This window comes from Miscanthus floridulus, chromosome 14, assembly GCF_019320115.1.
Source record: "Miscanthus floridulus cultivar M001 chromosome 14, ASM1932011v1, whole genome shotgun sequence".
NCBI lineage: Eukaryota > Viridiplantae > Streptophyta > Magnoliopsida > Poales > Poaceae > Miscanthus > Miscanthus floridulus.
In genome coordinates this window covers 90,290,629-90,314,281 of record NC_089593.1, presented here as the reverse complement: position 1 = coordinate 90,314,281, position 23,653 = coordinate 90,290,629, and the positions used below count along the sequence as shown (strand labels likewise).

The 23,653-nt window shown below is 43.1% G+C and overlaps 1 protein-coding gene across 1 annotated transcript; it reads left to right on the top strand.

Moving 5' to 3' along the window:
• Nucleotides 1-215: 215 nt before the first annotated feature.
• On the top strand, nucleotides 216-4,145 carry LOC136505761 (dihydroceramide fatty acyl 2-hydroxylase FAH1-like). The gene is made up of 8 exons (XM_066500905.1): nucleotides 216-408; nucleotides 1,810-1,879; nucleotides 2,329-2,421; nucleotides 2,501-2,697; nucleotides 2,779-2,884; nucleotides 3,161-3,307; nucleotides 3,394-3,553; nucleotides 3,683-4,145. Exons 2-7 carry the CDS (start codon nucleotides 1,829-1,831, stop codon nucleotides 3,511-3,513), a joined length of 714 nt encoding a protein of 237 aa, XP_066357002.1. The 5' UTR covers nucleotides 216-408; nucleotides 1,810-1,828; the 3' UTR covers nucleotides 3,514-3,553; nucleotides 3,683-4,145.
• The last annotated feature ends 19,508 nt before the right edge of the window (nucleotides 4,146-23,653 follow it).

Genomic DNA, 23,653 nt, shown 5'->3' with positions numbered 1-23,653 from the left:
GATAACAAATGAGTTCATCGGGGTATATAAATATAGGTGTGTCAAATCTGCAAACGGATGCTGTTTCTGAGTCCATTTTTGCAAATCGCGCGGTTCGTTGCAGACTTGTAGCAGCAAGGAAAGCAGAGCTGTCTCCTACTGGCAACAGGGAGGAAATCTATACAAGTACTGGAACTCGTGGCCGTCGCCGTCGTGTTCACAAAAGCCGGCGCCTTTTGCTCCCCCATCTCACTCCCCATCCACCTCCAATCTCCCAAGGCGAAGCCGCCGCGGCGGCGGGACGAGCGGGAGGACAAGAAGCGGCCCCGTCTTCCCCGCCCCCCTTCGCTTCGCGCGTACCCCACTTCAGTTCAGTCCTCCCGCGGGTGGTGCCGTCGACGGCGCCGGCATTGTACTTCTGCTGCGCAGGTGAGTTGCCGTCCTGGAGATCTCTCTTCCTCGTCTGTTTCTTCACTTGGTGGCTCGCTGGGTGTCCGTGGTCCGAGATCCGTCCGGTTTTTTTGGTTTAGATCCGTCCTGGCCGCTGCATTGACCGCCGCCGTTAACAGTAACCTTTCCGGCGGCGGCTTGGCGCGAGATTCTGGGTACATTTAGACCTAGTAGAGGGTGAAGTTATCTCTCATACTAAAATCTTCTGGACAATGCTGGCTCTTGCAACCCAAACTCTTTAATCCTGGAGCTGGGCCGTTGTCTACTTTGGTTCAGTATGCTTCGTCCTTCGAGGAACAAATCTGGGCTGTGCTTGTGCTGTTAATCTGTTATTATGTCTGATGTTCTTCAACTAGATTCGTGAGTAATTTCTTTTAGTTTACAGTGGGAGAAGGATCTGTCCAGTGTTTGCTGTCATTTATTAGAATGTCAACACTCAACACGCACACGCCAACTTTTGTTCATGGCATCTGTGCCTTCATTCATTACATATATGCCAGCCATATCTTGAGATGCTTGATTTCACCTTTTTCTCTGTGGCTCACTACCTTTTTCAACAATTATTAATTCAGTTGGGCATCACTAGCGTCTGCCTCAAATGCCCATCCTGCCTGCTTGAACAACTGATACTGTGATACAGCCATACAGGGATCGCTCGTGTCCCATTTTCAGTGTAATAAAGTGGTCAGCCATCAGTGGTTTGGTAAGCCCCAGGCAGCACACGTTTTTTTCTTGGATTCCTGTGGGATGCCCTACTCGTGGTTCTTAGCTGTGGTTATGTTTGGATTCTTTCTCAACTTGATCAGACAACAGAGTCAAATTGCACGAGAATACATGATGACAGAAAGCATGTGCCATGTGCTCTTGTCTGTGAAGCTGGTTGTTTGGATTTTCTCTAGATATTTTGTGTGCAGTGTGGACAGGCCAGATTGTGAGTGCTAGATCGTCTGTTTTTTCTGATCCGTGGTGCTCTGGCACACCTTGAGATATAGGCCTAAATGGCACCACAGAACATGGTTCTGGCCTTTTGGGGTCCCAGATCCTGATATAATAGTAATGCCAGTTGCCAGGGGTTATGACCACATGCAGTAGCAGCCCGAGAACATTACTAAACTAGTTTAGTATTGGGCACACTATGACCTTTCTGGGTCCAAATCATGACATCGATGTGGAAGTAGTATGATTGTCTGGAATCACTTGGGGGGTCAATTGCATTGCCATATTTGGACATAGTGCCCACCGCTCACTAGTTTCACACATATTTCCATTTGCCAGGTTCTTGGGCAGTTGGGCTCAAACATATTTCCTGTAACCTTTGTGTCTCAAAGTTCTTGAATTTTGAATACAACACTCTTATGCTATAAATTTTTATTATTACAGCCATCACTTTTCAGAGAAAATGGTTGCAGCAGCCTTTACAGTGGATTTGGACAAGCCTCTAGTATTCCAGGTAGCATAACTCTACCTTTCTTCAAGTTTTATTTAATTTGAAATTTGATCATTTCTATGTCTTGCAGTGTAACATCACTGAAGAGCATACTTTATTTTCCAATCCTGTCTTTATACACACGCACACACATACATGTTCTTTTGATGTGCCAGCAGAACATCTTATATATCAAAACTTCGTTATACAGATGGTTTCCAATGAAATAGATAATCTCTAGTCAGCTGCCTAGAGTACATATGACCAAAAGTCCGGTTGTTAAAAATAATTACTGGCTATTAGTTTCTGGTGTCTATTTCTATTTCTCATGTAGATTTTGCCATTATTTACATGTCTGAGAATGGCGAAACACTTTATTTTCACGAGGTCACTTACTGACTACTATGCACACCTTACAAAACGCAATTTTTTTATTGCTGATTTGATGCCTGGAAGCATATGAAATTTTTTAGGTTGGCCATCTAGAGGAGCAGTATCAGGAGTGGGTTCACCAGCCGATTGTTAGCAAGGAAGGGCCACGATTTTTTGAAAATGATATATTGGAGGTGAATATATTTGATTTGTTGCATTGCATAGCATTTGAAACCCTGAATACTGTGATCTGATGATTGGTTCATTGTTCAGTTCTTAACCCGCACGAAATGGTGGGCAGTTCCTCTTATCTGGTTGCCTGTTGTCTGTTGGTGCCTGAGTACTTCTATCCAGATGGGCAGTACAATTACAGATGTAGCTATGATGATTGTGTTTGGAATATTTCTGTGGACACTGATCGAATATGTGGTACACCGATTCTTGTTCCACATAAAAACCAAAAGTTACTGGTAACATATTCTTCTAATATGCTCAAGTCAAACTATATGAGGTGAGCATCTGTCTAATCACTGCCATTTGATATGTTGCAGGGGAAACACAGCGCATTATCTTCTTCATGGATGCCACCACAAGCATCCGATGGATGGACTTCGACTTGTCTTTCCACCAGCTGCCGCAGCTATTTTGTGCTTTCCGGTAAATAATCTTCCTTATGTGTTACGTACAAGGGTATGGGTATCTACTGTTGACAAATTTCAGATTTCCACAACACTAATGTTGAGATTACTTACTAGTTACTACATTTGTTCAATATTGCATCCTAATCCTTTTTCCTCAAGCTGGTTCAAGTGCCCTGTTTGTACGTGAAAATCATAACGTTTTCATGCTAATCAGAATTTCCTTTAACTTTGTTAACTTTCAGTTGGACATCGATAATTTTTAATGCTTTTTTTTTCTGAACTGTTCATATAGTTCTGGAACATGATCAAGCTATTTTCGACCCCGTCTACAACACCTGGCCTGTTTGGAGGTGGCCTGTTGGGTTACGTGATCTATGATTGCACACACTACTACCTGCATCATGGCCAGCCATCATCAGATCCTGCAAAATATCTCAAGGTTCTTTCTTCATTCTCCTTTATGAAGCTTATCCAACCAGTTATCTGTGTCATGTTACACTCAGACTACCCTTTGCTGTACCTCAGAAGTACCATCTCAACCATCACTTCAGAATTCAAACCAAAGGCTTTGGAATAACTTCGACCCTGTGGGATCATGTATTTGGCACGCTGCCTTCTACCAAAACTGTCAACAAGAGCATTTGATTTTGACTGGATCTTCTGCTTTGCAAAGCCTTACAGTGAGGTTAGGCTTGCTCGCATTGCCTGTGTCCACTTTCTTAGGCCAACTTTCCTGTTCCATCATGTAGATTTGCCTTTGGCAGTGTCTTCCTTTTTTTTTTCTAGCAGAGGACTTATAAATCATCAATTGCAGATTATTCATGATTGGTGGAGGTTTTGTTGGATAAATTGCTATCCAATGATTCTTTTCCGTGGACCAACTGTGATTGCGATCACCAGTTGCTGGCTCGCAGACGCGACTGAAGGTCTTGTCCGATCCATGGTCCTTCCAAGAGCAGTTTCGTTTCAAGTCAAGTCCATCAGCGGTCGTTCAGATTATGTTAGTGCCAGCTGTTAGATCAGCATGTATGTACAGAGTTCTCTTCACTAATACCGTAGCCTCTGCAATAGGCTGTTGGTAGCCTATGTCTGCATAATTTTTGCTACAAGTAATTTCTTGACAGGTTGAACTTTCCCCATTATATTTATATTTTAGTATATAGAAGTCAAGTTTTGTCATGTGAATATGGGCGGCCTACTATTATAGCCACCTGTTCTGTTCCCAATTTCTGACCTGAAGACAGCAGGGATGTTTCGCCATACTTTGGATTATGTGTGTGATCTTATTTGACTTAAAATTTCTGGAAGTGCATCTCGGTTCATCAGTTTGGTTCTACATCTTGAATGACCATGCATTTGAGTGGCCGTTGGTAGCTACAGCTTCAGATTTTACCCTCAAACAAACTCTACTTTCGTTGCCTAAATGATTTGTTTTTCAAACTTCACAAAGTTTGGAACCAACTTTTTCAGACGACCCCTGGAGGATCTACATAAAATCCATGGATTTGGCCTCTACATTTATGTTCTTTGTGCAAATCTGGATTTCTTTGAGTAGATACGAAAGCAACGCTTTGGTAGATCTGGTTTTGGTAGTGTTTTTTTTTTTCAGATCTTGAGCTGATGTAGCTTTCTCAAACAGGCTACAAATGCACGGTACTTAAAAAAAATCAAACATTGTTCCACCCTGAACTGAAAAATCGCTCAGAAAAAGTGAAACACACAAAGAAGCAAATAAATAAATTGGAGATAACAAAAAAGGTAAATAAATTTATTGGAGATGCGAGGAGTTGAACCCCGTACCTTTAATCATGCATATATTAACGCTCTACCAATTGAGCTACATCCCCAACATTCATTTAGTTTTTCAATGTAATTGTTTTCATTTGACCTTAGACCATAATCGAAAAAGTGTAGTGCATACGAATGCAGGGCTTTTAATTTCACCGGTACAAAATCGTCCTTTCGCTTTCATCGCCAAAATTTCTCATTGCCCTTTGCACGGCTCGATGTCAATCCAGGATGGCAGCTGTGTAAATTAAAGCATCGAGCAGCACAGATCAAGACCAAAATTGCATCGGCACCAAGAATGGAGGGATGGGAATCGGGATCTAGCAGAGGCACGAGAAGGAGAACGAAGGGTGGAGGGAGGGAGAGCTTGCCATGACAGAGACCTGAAGCGCCGCGGTGCGCGGACAACGACGACTAGAGGAGCGGAGGATGAGACCGACATCCTTCGTGTTTTTAGTGTGGGCTAAGGTGATGATTATTTTTATCTAGATGTAAGGGCTAATTACCGGTGTGAGCATTTTTATTTTACAGTCCATCCAAACAAGGTTTTTCAGATCAATTTGGAAGATTTGTGGGCTCCAATTTTACACTAGTGTTTGGATATAAAACCAGCCGTCCAACATGATGGAAGGATTTTGTACCGGTCAAAGCCATATTCGAGTGAAGTCACCTTTTGCATTATCGGTTATACGGTGAGATTTACCGGTACAAGTAAAATAATTAAAATTAATTATATTTATAAATGAAACAAAGGTTGAGGATGTAGCTCAATTGGTAGAGCGTGAAAATACGCATAGTTCAAGGTACGGGGTTCAACTCCTCGCATGATTCAAGACACGCAGCCCCAGCAGCCGGTGCTGCAGCCCCTACCACCACCAGAACTCTCCCTGCACCGTAGATCTGGTGGAAGGAGGAGCGAGGCTGAGTGGGGCGGAGGCATGCGGCGAATGGGTTGGTCTGTCCGGATGAACGGACAGTGGGTCTAATCATTATCGGACCTGTAAGCTACTTATCTAAACGGTGGTAAGGATGGCATGGCCTCGGTGGAGCTTGCAGTTTGCAACACAGGCGATGAGAAATTTTGGCGTATCAACACATCTAGAACATCAAAACTTTGATTCGATTTGGTTCAAGACGCAGGGAGTTGAACATTGTAATGCATTTTGAGATAAAAAAAAGAGTAAATAAAATTATTTTAGACCGTTATTGAGAGAAAAAAGAGAGAAAATAAAAAGAAATTTATGTGCATCAGCACAGCTGGAACATCAAAACTTCGATTCGATTTAGTTGAAGACGCGAGGAGTTGAACCTCGTTAGGCATTCTAAGAGAAAAAAGAGTAAATACAGAGAGGATAAAAAAGTAAAAAAAAGATTTTGGACTGTTATGAATTCTTAGAGAAAAAAGAGTAAATAATTTTTTTTTGGAGATGTGAGGAGTTGAACCCCGTACCTTGAATCATGCATATTTTCACGCTCTACCAATTGAGCTACATCCCCAATATTTGTTTCATTTATAAATATAATTAATTTTAATTATTTTACTTGTACCGGTAAATCTCACCGTATAACCGATAATGCAAAAAGTGACGACTTCACTCGAATATGGCTTTGACCGGTACAAAATCTGTAACACCCAAAAAATTGACCTTGTTTAAAAATTACTAAAATTTTTGAATTTTAAATATTGCCTAAGAGATAGCATATATAACCAACCTAGATAATTTTTACAAATAAATTAACATAGGAACATAAGAATTCATGTGTGAAACTTTGTGTGTGAATGATTGTTTGACTTGTTGAACTAATGGTGGTACATTTTTGCACACTCATGCATTCAAATTTGAATTTAAAATCATTTAAACATATGCATATTTGAGCTGGGAAAAAGAAAAAGGAAATGACAATGGATAAAGCCACTTGGGATCAATCTCTCTCCTCTCCCTCTCGGCCCACTGCAGTAGCCCAACCCCTTCCCCTCTTCCTTCCCTTCTCCCGCGCGAGCCGGCCCAGCAACACCGCAGCGGCCGCGGCCCAGCGCCCGGCACAGCTCGCCTGCGCCCTTCCCTTCTCCCCCCTTCCTCCCGCGGACGCCTAGGCCCCGCCTGTCAGCTCCGCCGTCAACCTCGCTGCCGGCAGCCATACGCGACGAAGCCCGCGCGTCAACGCCCACCAGCGCCACTCCGGTGCCAGCGAATGTCAACAGCGACACGACTGGACCCACGGTGCCCCTCCTTTCTCCTCCTCTCCTCTCTTCCCCCTCACTGTGAGCTCGTCAACGCCAGCTCCATGGTCGCTTCCGTGCTGAGCGACCGGAGTAGCCGCCAAGGCACCTCACCATGCGTATGGGCAAGCTCCAGCCATGGCGATGTGACCTGATGAGGTCAACAGTGCTCCCGCGTGGTGGATAAGCACAACACGGAAAATATCTCGCAGCCGGGACACCAGCCTATAAATAGGCCCGGCTGGCGACGCTCTCACCTCGCCCTCTCCACCATCTGGTCTGCCGAGTGCGGGAACACATGCGGGAGGTAATCGGACTTTGTCCAAAAATATAAAAATAATTTTTAAAAAGTATCCAGAAATATATATCCCAACTCAAATCACTTCTCAGTCTTCTCTGTTTGTCCTGCCATTTTTCAATGTACATAATTAGACACCTTAGAAGGAGCTAACCACATATTTTCTGATAATTCGTCGCCTAAGGACCAACATAATTTCAAACATAAAAGGATATTGATTTATTTTAATAGCACCTCGTAGGCGATGTTATCTAGAGAACAAGCCCAGTGAACTTTCTAGCAGCTAAGTCAATTCATTTCAAAGCTCATAAAAGGGAAACTCCACTTATAACCTTTCTGCTTCATGACAATATTGTCAACAGATGATACATACCACGATTTCCTTGGATTTTTTTTGAATCCACGCCGATGTTCTCCAGACTTGGGAAATACTGCTTTAATTCCAGTGCGCTCGTGAATTCAGTTGACTCTCAAGTCAACTGTCTGGTTCATGTTCTGCAATGGCAACTCTGTCTACATTACCTGGACTATACTATATGATGCTTTGAAAAATATTTTAATGAAGGCATCTAATAGCAATGCAACGCTTGCCTAGTCCCCACTATTGGTAGAGTTCACTATTGGCACAAACATTTTATGGGTTTCTGTTAGAAGAAGGTCAATCTGCACAATTGCAGTTTTGGTCTCTGTATACTTTGCTTTTTTTTTGCTTTATGCATACTGTGATGAACTATACAACTTTACATACATTATGGTTTTTCCTTATGCTGTCAGTTAAGATACAAACTCATGATGTTCTGATGGAGGAATGGAGGTTGCTCAAGTGTGGGTGGAGAAGGAGAAGGGGACATGGTTCTGGTTTGCGTTGCTGATATGTACAAAGTAGGGTCATGTGGCTGCGGGATGTACTGCTGTGTCATTTTGTGATAACCATGAGCAGTGGAGGACATAAGAGTGGTAACAAAAGCTCGTGGTGCATCACAGCCATTGTGGGATTGATCATAAACAATACAAAAAAAATCAACAACAAGCGCAAGGTCGAGCACAAGAGAATAAAAAATTCAACAAATCCTCCTATCCATGACAAATCTCCATCCTCTACTGCCCCAATGGGCGGTGGCCTCCTCATACACACACCTACCTTTGTCACGGCTCCACACCTGGGACAGCCCAAGGAAGCACAACAGCAGAAGAAGAGTACCAGAGCCCGCCACAAGAGCGTCAAGGTCCACGACCCGCAATGGGCTTGTAATCGATGTGAGGCCCAACGAGAGGAGTAGAAAGGGGAGTGAAACATCCAAACTTGTAACAGAATTCTAAACCCTATCGCACTCATCCAGGACCTCGTTGGCCCGTGGCTACCACCTCCGGCGTTGAGTTCGTGAGCGAATCTTGTTAGTGATTGGAGGTCGCTAACATACCTGGTATTAGAACCCATCAAAACCTAGGCGCCGACGAGCTTTGGAGTCCGCGCCGGCAACTCACAAGCACTTCGCTCGTCTGCAATGAGCACGGGGAGCGATGGACCCTGTCGTAGCCAAGACGTTCGACAAAATGCTCAAGAGGTTCGAGGAGTTCGACACGCGCTCCGCTGAGCGCTGAGAGCGCTGGGAGAAGCGTTTTGAGGACGCCACCGCCGCCCTCCAGGAGTGCGAGGATGCCATCGACGGCCGCCTCGCCGCCTTTGAAGATTTCACCTCCACCTAGTACACCGCCACCATCATCGCCGACAACTAGGGCTCCCACTTTGACTCGTGCGTCACCCAGCTAGAGCAACGCATGGTCTATGTCGAGCTCATCCGGGTGGCTGAGATCTGCAACGAACGCGATGACCGAGTGGCGGTGCTGGAGGAAGCTGTGGGGGAGCTTGGATCTTGGCGCCCGAATGTTGATGTCCACCTTGACGACATCCGCTTCGAGCTCCGCCGCCTCTCCAAGTCTCCCGCGCGCCCTTCTTAGCACCCACCTCTAATGGTGCGTCAGGAGTTGGCTGTCGCACACCCTCTTGCCGGAGCCATGGTCGACTAGCCTAGCAGGCACCGCGTTGCCATGACTACACAGGGGCCGTACACATGGTTTGGTCACGGCCATAGTTCCGTCCCCGACCAATGGTATGTTTCCCCTCCCAATTTCGGTACTCTTGTTCCTTCTTCTCAATTCCATCCTCATCCTCCGCCCCATCCACCAAATCTTTGTGGCAGAACCGACTAATCTAATACCCTCCCAAGAGTACTTGTCTTCCATTAGACACTAAGTACCTAAGAGAGTGCACTAAATCGTGCTGTTCCGTCGAGCACACCCCAAGGGAGAACTCGAAAATCCATATTTTTCCATCAGGATCATAAATGAGAGAATAAAGCTTACAACATTCTTAACCATTTCTTACATCACTTTATTACAACATTAGAGTACTTAAACAAGTTGAATGCAATGGCAAAATTAAGACAATTTTACATGTAAAAGAGTTTATACATTTTAGGTTTACATTTTTATCTTGCAGCGGAGAACAACATATGATCAGAATTAAAGCGGAAATAAAGATTAATGGTGAATCATAAAACTTTTCTTCTAAAAACTTTTAGTGAGGGTTATAAATAAACACTACAGTTGTAGTGTGAAAGAAATCCTCTCTGAGCCCACCAGAAGGTTTCCACACACACAAGTCATCTACCATCCATCGGTCACCTGCAATAGGGGCAATAAAACCTTGAGTACTCGATTGTACTCAACAAGACTTACCCAACAGGAGGAAAATAAAAGACTCCAAGGATATGTAAGGCTTATTTGGCTTATGGGTTATTGCATCTGCGGAAGCATTACTAAACGTGCATCCTTATATTAAATTTTTATTAGCAGTCATCATTAGTTCATTAACTATCCATTCTATGTAAGCACCTATGCTACTTTCAAGCAGGTGGTAAGCAATCATAACCATTTTATCACCTTTCAAGTTCCAGTTCTTACTACGATGCTAGACCATAGCCAAGTCGGTACCGTCTCACAGAAACGGCGATTCGCAAATCAATGTATCCCAGCTGGGTACCCTAAAACATACACTCCGTTTGTACCCCAGGCACAAACGAGACCAACCCATTTCACTCCTGTCGAGGGGTCAAGGTCCCCGTCCAAACTTGGACTCCAAGCCCTCACTGTTGAGACTCGGTCTCAGCATGGTGCTTAGACCTTCATCTTTTTCCGCCTCCAATCAGTCGGTCCAAAAAGAGCCGGAACCCATGACAAGAGCGCAATGAGCCTTCCCGCTCCCATAAGCATGTATGTGCTCAGGATAATAAGTCTGTGACCTGACTACCGTCCACAGCAACAGACGGTCTTCAATCGACATAGGCGGAACAAGTGCAATCCGAGCCTCGCTCGAATGCCTAACCAAGTCCAGATCCAAAGTACCATTCCGCCCGGTCTCCAATTATCCTCCATATATATTCCATGTGATAGTAATATAATAACAACAATAATATCTTTTCTATCTCTCATGAGTGACAGGTAATCACTCGACTTCTACCGGATCCTATAGCATCGAAATCTATATGATCCTGATATACTAGTAGGACTCATAGGATAAGGATATATATATGTAAGTGGTTTTCATTCAACTCCTTAAAACTTAATGCACAAGCATAAAATAAAATGTAGAATAATAGGGGTTATGCACTGGGGCTTGCCTGGGTAAGATATAACCAAAAGTTAGCACTCCATCGTAGGGACATGATCATCAAGACACCATCTTTTCTGCTACTCCAGATGACTCCACGATCCATCGTTATCCCTATTATGATATACGTGGATGCAACGCAGAGACGTAATTAATCAACGGCAATCACAACTCTTAAAAGATGATTATGCCTCTCAAGCTACGAGATACCTCTAATGACTAACGTACTAGGCCACGTATCCATGTTGTCGAATAAACCGTTATTTCCCAACAAGTTTTTTTTAGCTATACAAACCCAAGGTGTTTCTTTTCCATTTCATGGATTTAATATATATTCGAACTAGGACTCATTAGCTATCTTAGCACACTAACTATTCTGGAGCTACTAAAATTACAGTGAGCACCTAATAATATTAGAAATTTACTATGAAATTTTTAGTGCCAACACTATCACCAATTTAAAACAAAAATTCCTATAAGTTTCTTTCTTAACAATATTCACTGGTATAGAACCGAGCTTTACTCCCGGTGGGGAACCCCCTCTAGTCCCGGTTCCCCACCCGGGAGCAAGCATCTGGGACTAAAGGGGGGGTCCTTTAGTCCCGGGTCAGGAACCGGGACTAAAGGAGGACCTTTAGTCCCGGTGGGTAACACCAACCGGGACTAAAGGTGCCTCCTGACATGCCACGATGGCCGGCACCTTTAGTCCCGGTTGGTAATACGAACCGGGACTAAAGGTTTTTTTCTTTTTTCTTTTCTTTTCATTTTTTTGTTTTCGAAGTTGTATTGTACGCTGCTAATTATACATTTATACGCGCGTATAGTATGTTTCGGTTCAAGCACAATGAACGTATTAAATCACACAATTCAAGCATAGAAAAAAATATATATATATATATGCATGCATGCATCATATATATATTTACATGCATGCATGCATATGTGTATTTTACATTATATTATTTTATGTACATATATTACAAAAAGATTGCATTACAGTTGTTGTGATATAACAAGTTTCCTCTCATCCTCTAGCTTGGCTTCCATGGCAGTGTTGGGTCGAAGTAGAACTCGCCCTTGGAATCGATGACCTGCTCATTAAAAAATCCGGCTATAGACTCTTGAATTGCTTTGATTTGGTCTTGCCGTATGACCTTTTCCTCCAACCATCGAGTCTACAGGTTTGAACTAAAGGAAAATAAATTAATATATGTACATATATATAAAGACATAGTAACACAATCAATAATAATAATTAAATGAATATATAGTGTATTTTTAACGTACTTTGAGTCTCTCTGTAGGAGTTCTTTGGGAGACCACCTTGATAAACTAGCAAACATAGTAACCACAGTAGTTGTTCCCCTGTTTCTGCCTCAGACACCACTTTACGAGAAAAAGATTTGTCATCCAATCTGGTGATCCGGTGAAAGCTATATGTTTAATTAATAAAGATGATGCGATTCAGGGGACTTACTTTCAAAGGGATTACATTCAGTGGCGCTTTGCATTTTTCCATGTGTTGTTTCTCAATAAAGGTTTTCCAAACACTGCCCAATAAAAAATTTGCCACGTCATCAGATATAGTTAATCATCATGTTTGTGTGTATATATAGTTGCTAGAGATCCCGAAATTACCTCCGGATAATATCTATCATATCTTGGTAGTCTTGTTGTGGTTTTCTCATCGAGTCATAGATTATCAAGTGACTTTTCACCAGATCGATGTCCATCAATATCCAGTGATTGCTGCATGTGTTTATAGGATATAACGCATAACACTCATTAATTAACTAGAATCAACATATGAGCCATTAAGGATGATCGACATTATTAACACTCACTTGAAGTTATATGGAAAGAGTATATCCTTCTTGTGGCGTTGGTTCACTAAGAAGTTCATGAGGTTACTCTCTGACTCAGACTTCCAATTAGTCTTTGGAGTAATTGGGTCTTTGAATATTATATGGGGATCAATAAAACCAATTTCATTGCAGCCTTCCTTTCTGAGCTCTGTCATTGTAAATCTACATATATATAGTACTTGTTAGGATAATTTATATGCATATACACACATATGATGAGTTTAATAATAGATCGAAAGAATTATTACTTACAGGCAATAGCAGCTAATGATAACTTTGTCCAGAGAGGTCAGGTGGCATAGTTGATGAAATTCTGCAAAGTCAACATACATAACATCATCGCCACGAAACCAATGTTCGTCTCTAATTCTGACACCAACACAGAAGTCTCCACCGGTAGACGCCTGCATGTACCAATTGTTTAGCAGGTACATTTGCATCCCCAGATCAGATAAGGCTTGAGGGTTGTATAGACTCTGGCCTAGTACAAATTTTTTCTTCCAAATATCAACCTCCGCCGCACTCTCAATGTTTCCATCACCAAACATCTGGTAAAGGTCGAGACCAGTCTCATCAATAAATTCACCAAGGTGATCTAAATCGACATCCGGAGGTAAGTTTGCCTGATGCATTAATCCTAAATTCGAACCATATTCATTACCAACAACTAGCGGGGGGACTGATTGGTGCGCTTGTTGTCCGAGTTGGGCAACTCCTTTCCCTGCCCGCTTCTTTTTCTGTGCCGCCTCAATTGACTTGGTGAGAGTGCGGTCATAGTCCGATAACGTTGATTTGGACGGCTTACGAGATTCTCGCTGTTGTTGCTGGTAAGAAGCCACTCTTTTTCTTAGAATATCTGGAGCTACGAAGAAGTACGGTTTCTCCGGGTTTCTCCTTGCTTCTTGATTCTTTTTAAGTTTGTCATATAATCTAGACATATCTTTTTTATATGCATTAGTTCCTTCTTCCTTCTCTTCAGATATTATTTTGGGAATAGCCCTTGGTTTCACGGTGGCTTTCTTTGCAGGCGGGGACTGGTTCTTCGTTTGAGGGGCTGGCCTCTTGCTAGGCTTCTTGGTAGGCGGGGGCGGGGGAGGCGTTGGAGACCTCCTTGGAGGTGTTGGCAGCGGCGTTGGAGACCTCCTTGGAGGTGGCGGCTGCGGCGTTGGAGACCTCCTTGGAGATGGTGTGGATGCAGCCTCGCCTTCCAACACAATGTCATCGTATAGAGCACTATGATGATCTGGCGATTGAACAATTGGATTTAGGTTGGGGGAGGATCTGCTACAAAAAAAGGAATGACATATTATTATGAGCAGATTGTTAATTATTTAAGCCAATACAAATTAATGATGTAGTGTTTTCATCTGTACGTACCTATGGTGAGGTAGTTCAGGAGGAGGTGGAGCCGACATCCCTGGAATGATAATGTAGCGCTTGCGCCATAGAATGAATGTCTTCTCCGCTTCTCCTAGAGTCTTCTCGCCATCACCTTCCAGGAATGTCAAGAGGCAAATCACTAAAACCTTTTTCAGCTTTATCTACCGAGATGGTAGCATATCCTTCTTGGATTATATTCCCATGAATCCTTGGTGTCTTGGTTCGGTCGATAGGATTAACAAGACCGATAGCCACCTTGATTGTGGAATTCCCCTTCGGAATGTGTAGCTCACACGTTGTACAAGGTTCAGTGACGTCATCCACAGGGAAGCGCAGTCCTGTGTCCCCTTGATTTGGTATCTCCGTGGAAGCGCAGCTGCTTTTCAACTGAACAGATTGGCTAATGTTGATTCCTGGCTCTGATGCCTGCTTGCTTGCACTCACTGCTATTTGCACTTGCCTTCTGATTTCCTCCTGCATTCTCGCTTCAAGGTTTTTTTCCCGCTCCTGTGCTTCACGCACCGCTTCCTCCAACCTCTGGAGCCGCTGTGCCTCTTCTTCCTTCTTTCTCTGGCAGCTTCTATAGGAAGGTCTGTCCTGAGGGAATCCATGCTCCCACGAGACACTTCCTTTGCCTCTAGTTCGGTCACCATGTTCAATAGTCCCGATGGCATATGTCAGCTCATCCTTCTCTCTGTTGGGCCTGAACGCACCACTAGCAGTAGCTCTCTGAGCATAAAACAATCTTTCTGCTGCTTCTTGTAGTCTTGCGCCATAAACGCACTTCCCTGTCTCCTGGTCTAGTGTTCCCCCATGAGCGAAAAACCAATTCTTTGCACATTCTCCCCACTCGAGTGATTCTGGTATGATACCCTTGGCAAGAAGGTCTGCTTCCATTTTGTTCCACTTCTTAATGGCAGTCGGGTAGCCACCTAATCCCAAGTTATGGTGGTATGTCTTCTGTTGGGCATTACGTTGGTTCTTTATCACCCGACTCACACCCTCTTCCGAAGTCTTGTACTGTACAAACTCATCCCAATAGGGCCTCTGCTTTGAGATCGGGCCTGGGACAGTAAAATCTGGTGCTATGTTCTTCTTGACATACGTCGTGTATAGGTGTTTCTTCCAAGTCTAAAACTGGGTGGCCATCTTCTTCATTGCCCAATCCCTAACTCGCTCCTTCAATTCATCACCATCAATTATATCATCATAACCATCTGTTTGGAGCGTGAAATGTACCAAGACATCTTTCCAAATTAACGTCTTGTCACGATCGGAGACAAAACTGATATGAGAAGCATTGGTCTTCTTCTTCCATTCACGGGTACTAATCGGGAGCTGGTCCCATACAAGGTAACCATAGTGGTGCACAAATTTCATTTTATTCGGCCCCCCCGGTTCTCCTGTATCCACATTGAACTCCGAGATGATGAAGCAGCCCTCCAATGGCTTTTTGGGACCTCGAACATTTTTACTCTTCGTTGTAGTTGTTGATGTCGATCCAGAGGGCTACAAAACATAAACATTATTTTTAATGTCATGAGCACACATAAGACATATGATAATATATATAGCTAATAATAAAAAATATATACTTGGCCAATATGTTGTTGCTCATTTTGTTCAAGAGCTAAGTACTGACTCCCGTCATCTGCATCCTCTTGCACGTTATTTTTAGCACCATCATCGCCGGCAACTTGAGTGCCAGTGTTGATCAAATTCATCATCAACTCCTCCTCATCCATGTTTCTCGGGTCGGCCATCTAGCTTCAAAAAACAAAACCAATATATAGTACGTCAAATCTTTGCTTACATGCGTAAAATCTACGAACAATATGCATTATTAAATCTTGCCCCTCGGTCACGGATGCAATTTGCCACACTAGGGCGAACTGCGTCGGTACTAGGGAGAATTAGGGCTATACATAAACGGCCGAGGGCGAATTGCGTCGGTGAGTAGGGCGAACCATGTCGGTGACATCAACTGCGCGGTTCGCCCTGGTGTGATTGTTTAGCGTTAACGATAACGATAATACGAATGTTGATCGACTAGGCCGCGAGAGAGGGCGGTGTGACAAGAGTGGCGGTGCTCCACTCCGCCGTATATATGTCTGTACACATGGGTGAACGAGGGCGGCGGTGCTCCGCCGTATACATAAATTCTATGCTGATAATGTAAGTATAAGTCATTATGAAATGTAAGTATATGTGTCTTATTGCTAATATAACCATTACTATTTCCAAAATGATAAGAATTTATCTTCTTTTTGGACTTTTCTTTCTTGTGGCCCAAATTGTCTTTAGCCATGCATGCAAGTCCAACCAAAACTGCTTACATCATCACATGTGATATTTTTTATAAACTAAAAAATGCTTAGTTTACAAACTGGGTATCCAAATTGAGTTCCTATTTGACCATTATATATCCTACAACAAATCCTTCAAAAAAAGACCCTACATGAATATATTTGGATAAAATTTCGTTAACAAACATTGATCTATGAAGATAGAAAAAATTCTTGTATTGAGCAAAGGCAATGTTCTAGATTCATGAAACAATGTTCTACTTTCAAAAGAGAAATGTTTTCAGTTTAGGAGAACAAATTTCTACATTTCAGATCTATTCGGTGTCACAGCAAGAATGTACATTTTAAAATTGAATTTGAAAAACTAAAAAATTTAAAGCATAATTTTGGGGCCATATACTATTTTAATTGAAAATATCATCAAGTAAAGGTTGTACATGTCTTCTAGCTCAACAACTTCAATAGAAAGTTCTTAATCTAACTTGAAAGGGTTATGAACTTCATTGCGCTGTATTTCTTTTTGAGACCGGTCACATTATTACCAACTATGTCTACAAATCGATTTCAGGGTGATATACCAACCGTCTTTATAAATCGATTTATGGTGGTAACTTGAAACATCAATCATAATATCTGTAACTATTTTTAAAGATAAATGGTGACTAGCCACTGTATCGTCGTACGCTTAATTTGCCGTTTTCGTTGGTGTCGCTGGATGACACGCGTCGGTTACGCGCGCTAATGACAAAGACTACGCTTGTCGTCGTCGTTAAGGAATGGCCTGGTGGCTGACAACAGCTGCTTGTGCACACTCGCGGACGACGAACTTAACATTTTTACAACACAGTACACATCCAAGCAGCGAGGTCATATCAGCAGCAGCAGAGCAGCGAGGTCGTCGGCGCGCGGTACACATTTTTACAACACCAAGCAGCGGCTGGCGAGGTCGTCGGCGCTAATGACGAAACACATTCAAGATCGCATCAGCAGCGAGGCTGTCGGCGCTAATGACGAAACACATTCAAGATTGCATCAGCATCGAGGTCGTCGGCGCGCGGTACACATTTTTACAACACCAAGCAGCGGCTGGCGAGGTCGTCGGCGCTAATGACGAAACACATTCAAGATCGCATCAGCAGCGAGGTCGTCGGCGCTAATGACGAAACACATTCAAGATCGCATCAGCAGCGAGGTCGTCGGCGCTAATGACGAAATTAACTTACCAAAACTTACCAAGCAGCGGCTGGCGCGCGTTGGGCCAGGGCGGGCAGCAGCAGCGAGGTCGTCGGCGCGCGGGGTGGCGTGGGGACCACGGACGCGTGCGAGGCGGTGGTGATGACCGGCGTCGGGCGGGGTGGCGGTGGCGTCCTCGATGTGGTGTGGGCGCAGGGGAGAGGAATCGGCGAAGAACGCAAGGAAGAAGATGGCCCTGGTATATATAGGCCATACCCCTTTACTCCCGGTGCCATCCCCCCACCGGGAGTAAAGGTCCTTTACCCCCGGTGCGTATTACCAACCGGGAGTAAAGGTACATTTACTCCCGGTGCGTCTTACCAACCGGGAGTAAAGGTGTATACCTTTACTCCCGGTTGGTAACACGCACCGGGAGTAAAGGGTTTTTTTTGGCGGGCCACGAAACTGCAGCCCACCTTTACTCCCGGGTGGGCTTCCCACCCGGGAGTAAAGGTGGTCTGCAGTTTCGTTTCCCGCCTGTTTTAAGCAATAGTCTTGTTAAATACAATAGAAATGCAATAGTTTTTGTTAAATACATAGTAAATTAAATAAAAGGCATAAAATTATTTTGTTAAAAATATGGATTTTCTTTTTCTTTATTGCACATAGGAAAAATCTATAACCTAACTTTTTTTATTTTTTGTTACAATTATAAAACATAATTTAACTAATATTTATTATTTCGTTAATGCAAAAATGTAGTGTTTAATTAAAATTGTTAAAACTATTGGTTTTGGACAGAAAATTTGTTTTCACATCATTTTAACGTTAATATTTTAATTTTTCATCACTCAATATCCTAATTTACCTTTTTGAGAGAGAAATCCCACCAAATCAAACATTGATTTAATTTGAAACATGACATAATAAACATCTGAATTCACAATTATTACATAATATCTCAAACACACACTACATTAAATCACTATATCATCAAGTGGGCACAGCAGTGAACTTCTTCTTTACGTATGTCCCTTGGTTATGATCGCGTCGTAACCATGGAGTGTCCTCATCATTTACCAAGATGCTAGGGTCTTTGTTCACTTTGAATGGTGAAATTCGGTCATCCTTTTCATAATCTTCTGACATGTCCGACTTGTCCTCAATTCCCACGATGACTCTTTTCCCTGAAAGAACTATGTGGCGCTTTGGCTCTTTGGTTGAGTCATTATCGTTTTTTCCTCTTTTTGGTTTGGTAGACATATCATTGACATAGAACACCTGATTCACATCCTTGGCAAGGACGAATGGTTCGTCTTTGTACCCAATATTACTATGGTCTACTGTTGTCATTCCATACTCGTTGTCTACTGTTACCCTGCCTCCGGTCACCTTGACCCATTGGCACTTGAACAATGGGATCTTCAAAGTAGGTGCATATTCTAGTTCCCATATTTCATCTATGTGTCCATAATATGTCTGCTTATTCCCATTCGGGTCTGTGGCATCTATGCGGACACCACTATTTTGGTTGGTACTCCTTTTATCTTGGGCTACTGTGTAGAATATGTTCCCATTTATCTCGTACCCTTTGTATGTGACGATATGCCATGATGGTTGCATAGCCAATAAATACAGTTGCTCATGGATGCTCTCATCACCTTGACATTTTTTTCGCAACCAACCGCCGAAAGTTTCCATGTGCTTACGCGTAATCCAAGCTTCAGTCTTCCCTGGAAACTCAGATCGTAAGAGATCCTTGTGTGTCTCAATATACGGATCTACCAAAGAGGAGTTCTGTAGAACTGTGTAGTGCGCTTTATTGAAATAATCATCATCCGTACCAATATATGTTTTCCTCCCTAGTGTCCCCTTTCCGCTTAGTCTCCCTTCATGTCTCGATTCAGGAACACCAATCGATTCAAGGTCGGGAATAAAGTCAACACAGAACTCAATGACCTCTTCTGTTCCATAGCCCTTGGCGATGCTTCCTTCTGGGCGAGCATGGTTGTGAACATATTTCTTCAGGACTCCCATGAATCTCTCTAAGGGGAACATGTTGTGTAGGAACACAGGACCGAGAGTGAAAATCTCCTTGACTAGGTGAACTAGGAGGTGTGTCATAATATCTAAGAAGGAAGGAGGGAACACCAACTCAAAGCTGACGAGACATTGAACCACATCATTCTATAGTTTAGCTAGATCAGTTGGATTAATTGCCTTCTGAGAAATTACATTGAGGAATGCACATAGCTTCACGGTGGCTAGACGTACATTTGGAGGTAGAATTCCTCTTAATGCAACTGGAAGTAATTGCGTCATGAGAACGTGACAGTCATGGGACTTTAAGTTACAGAATTTCTTCTCTAGCACATTTATAATACCCTTTATATTCGAGGAGAATCCAGATGGTACCTTGATGTTGTTTAAGCATTCAAACATGATTTCCTTCTCCTCTTTGCTTAGAGTGTAGCTAGCAGGACGTAAGTAATGGCGTCCATCATCTATCTTCTCTGGATGCAGGTTGTCTCTTTCTCTCAAACAACGTAGGTCCTGTCGTGCTTCAAATGTGTCCTTAGGCTTTCCATACACACCCATAAAGCCTAGCAGGTTCACACAAAGATTCTTCGTCAGGTGCATCACGTCGATCGAGCTGCGGACCTCTAGGACTTGCCAATAGGGTAGGTCCCAAAATATGGACTTCTTCTTCCACATGGGTGCATGACCGTTAGCGTCGTTCGGAACAGGTTGGCTTCCATGTCCTTTTCCAAAGACGACTTTCACATCATTAACCATATCGAGTACATCCTCACCGGTTTGGTTGCGAGGCTTGGTCAGGTGGTCTGCCTTCCCTTTAAAATGCTTGCCTTTCTTTCTTACGGGGTGATTTGCAGGAAGAAATCGACGATGGCCAAGGTACACGACCTTTCGACATTTTTTCAAGAATACACCTCTAATATCACCGAAGCAGTGTGTGCATGCATTATTTCCCTTATTTGACTGTCTTGAAAGATTACTTAGAGCAGGCCAATCATTGATTGTTACGAACAACAATGCTCGCAGATCAAAGTGTTCCTGTTTGTACTCATCCCACACACGTACACCTTCTTTATTCCACAAAATGAGAAGTTCGTCAATAAGTGGTCTCAGGTACACATCGATGTCATTGCCAGGTTGCTTCGGGCCTTGGATGAGCACAAGCATCATAATGAACTTCCGCTTCATGCATAACCAAGGAGGAATGTTGTAGATACTTAGAGTAACAGGCCAAGTGCTATGACTACTGTTCTGCTCTCCAAAAGGATTGATATCATCTGTACTTAAAGCAAACCTTAAGTTTCTTGCGTCATTTGTAAACTCCGGGAATTCTCTGTCGATTGCTCTCCACTGGGACCCATCAGCAGGGTGTCTCAACATATTGTCTACCTTACGGTCTTCTTTGTGCCATTGCAACAATTTTGCATGTTCTTTGTTTCTGAACAGACGTTTCAAGCGTGGTATTATAGGAGCATACCACATAACCTTGGCAGGGATTTTCTTCCGCGGACGTTCGCCCTCAACATCACCAGGGTCATCTCGCCTGATCTTATACCGCAACGCATGGCATACTGGGCATGCATCCAATTTCTTGTACTCTTTGCCACGGTACAGGATGCAGTCATTAGGACATGCATGTATATTCTCTATTTCTAGCCCCATAGGACAGACAACTTGTTTTGCTTCGTAGGTAGTGGCGGGCAATTCATTGTCCTTCGGAAGCATCTTCTTTTGGATTTTTAGTAACTCTCCAAATCCCTTGTCAGATACACCATTCTTTGCCTTCCATTGCAGCAATTCTAGTGTGGTTACCAACTTTTTCTGCCCTGCATCACAAGTTGGGTACAACAATTTCTTGTGATCTTCTAGCATCCGCTTGAACATGATCTTCTCCTTTTCACTTTCACATTCTCTTTGTGCATCACGAATGACCTGAGAAAGATCATCAGCCGGCTCATCTTCTGTGGCTACCTCTTCTTCAGCTTCTCCCATTGCAGTATCATTGAAGCACGCACCATCGGGAATAATATCATTGTCGTCCCATTGTTCTTCTTCACCTTCTTCCATTACAACACCGGTTTCTCCGTGCTTTGTCCAACAAATATAGTTTGGCATGAAACCCGACTTGAACAAGTGTGAATGAAGAGTCCTTGAGCAAGGATATTCCACCGTATTCTTAAATATGGCACATGGGCAGCACATGAAACCGTTGCGTTTGTTTGCCTCGGCCGCACGTAACAAAGAATGCACGCCGTCAATGAACTCTTGGGAGCGGCGATCAGCATTATACATCCAATGACGGCTCATCTGCATTACATGACATAAATACCATATTAAAACCTAGATCATAATTAATTATTTATACAACATGCGTGCCACCACAAAAGATACAAATTTATGAAAGCATCGCTACAATGTAGACAATCCCAACTACCACTAAAAGAACTAAAGCTAAAATACATTTCAGTAGCACTAGGATTTCACGACCAATCTCAACTAAAACAGACAGATCCCCCGATTGTGCAACATCTTTGGGCTTCTTCGGCTGGATCACTGCCTCATTAGCCGCCGTATCTGCCTGTTGTGCAAGATATTTTTGCACGAGTTAAACATACTCTTCCTCCCAGTAGATGCCTGAACATCGTCCACTGCCATCCCACTAAAATTAAAACAAAAAATTAGAACTTTAATCACAACCATCATGAAAATGGGTATAAACTAACCATAATCATTAAATACGATAAAATAACTCACATTGCGATCCGGACACTTGTAGAAGATACGATCCTTGTTGGGACCCTCCTTCTTCACTCGGTACTCCATCACAATCTTCGTCTCATCACGACACTTGCCGCATGGAATGAGAGGGAGGCCCGGCCTAAGTCGCTTTGGAAACCCATGAGAGGCCGAGGACCCGGAAGCAGTTGCCATCTACTCTCTATACTCATTTTTTAATACACTATAAATTTCTCCTTTTATAAACAAATAAAATTAAGAAACTATAAAATTATCTAGATCTCTAAACAATGATATTTTTAATGGTTATTGTGTTCTCATCTTTTACTGCGGCAGGTAAGTAATTCACATGATATTTCCGCAAATTAACAGAAGAATGGGAGTGTACACACATAACAGACTACTGCGACGATATCGGGACGTGTGAATAAATAACCATCCGTACTAGTTGACCTTGCTTACGTGATCATCTCAGCGAGCATTTCTCCACTGGACGGCACCGTACTTGGCTACGGAAGAGCTCCAATTCTACGAGGAAGGGAACACGGTCTTCCACGACCATTGCCGCTCTCCCTCGTAGAATCAAAGCTCCTCCTTGACGTCCGTTACCGCTCCGCAGAGAACATGCTCGCCGAAATGAACACGGTCCGCTAGTTCAACTAGTATGGATTTTCTATAATTTTCTAACTATTTTCTAAGTTTTTCATTTCATAAAAAGTTAAAATAAAAAGTACGGTGATTGACAGACTACTGCGACGATATCGGGACATGTGCATAAATAACCATCCATACTAGTTGAACTTGCTTACGTGATCATCTCGGCGAGCATTTCTCCACCGGATGGCACCGTACTTGGTCAAGGAAGAGCTCCGATTCTACGAGGAAGGGAACACGGTCTTCCACGACCGTTGTCGCTCTCCCTCGTAGAATCAAAGCTCCTCCTTGACGTTCGTTACCGTTCGGTAGAGAACATGCTCGCCGACATGAACACGGTCCGCTAGTTCAACTAGTACGGATTTTCTATAATTTTCTAACTATTTTCTAAGTTTTTCATTTCATAAAAAGTTAAAATAAAAAGTACGGTGATTGACAGACTACTGCGACGATATCGGGACATGTGAATAAATAACCATCCGTACTAGTTGAACTTACTTACGTGATCATCTCGGCGAGCATTTCTCCACCGGACGGCACCGTACTTGGTCAAGGAAGAGCTCCGATTCTACGAGGAAGGGAACATGGTCTCCCACGACCGTTGTCGCTCTCCCTCGTAGAATCAAAGCTCCTCCTTGATGTCCGTTACCGCTCGAC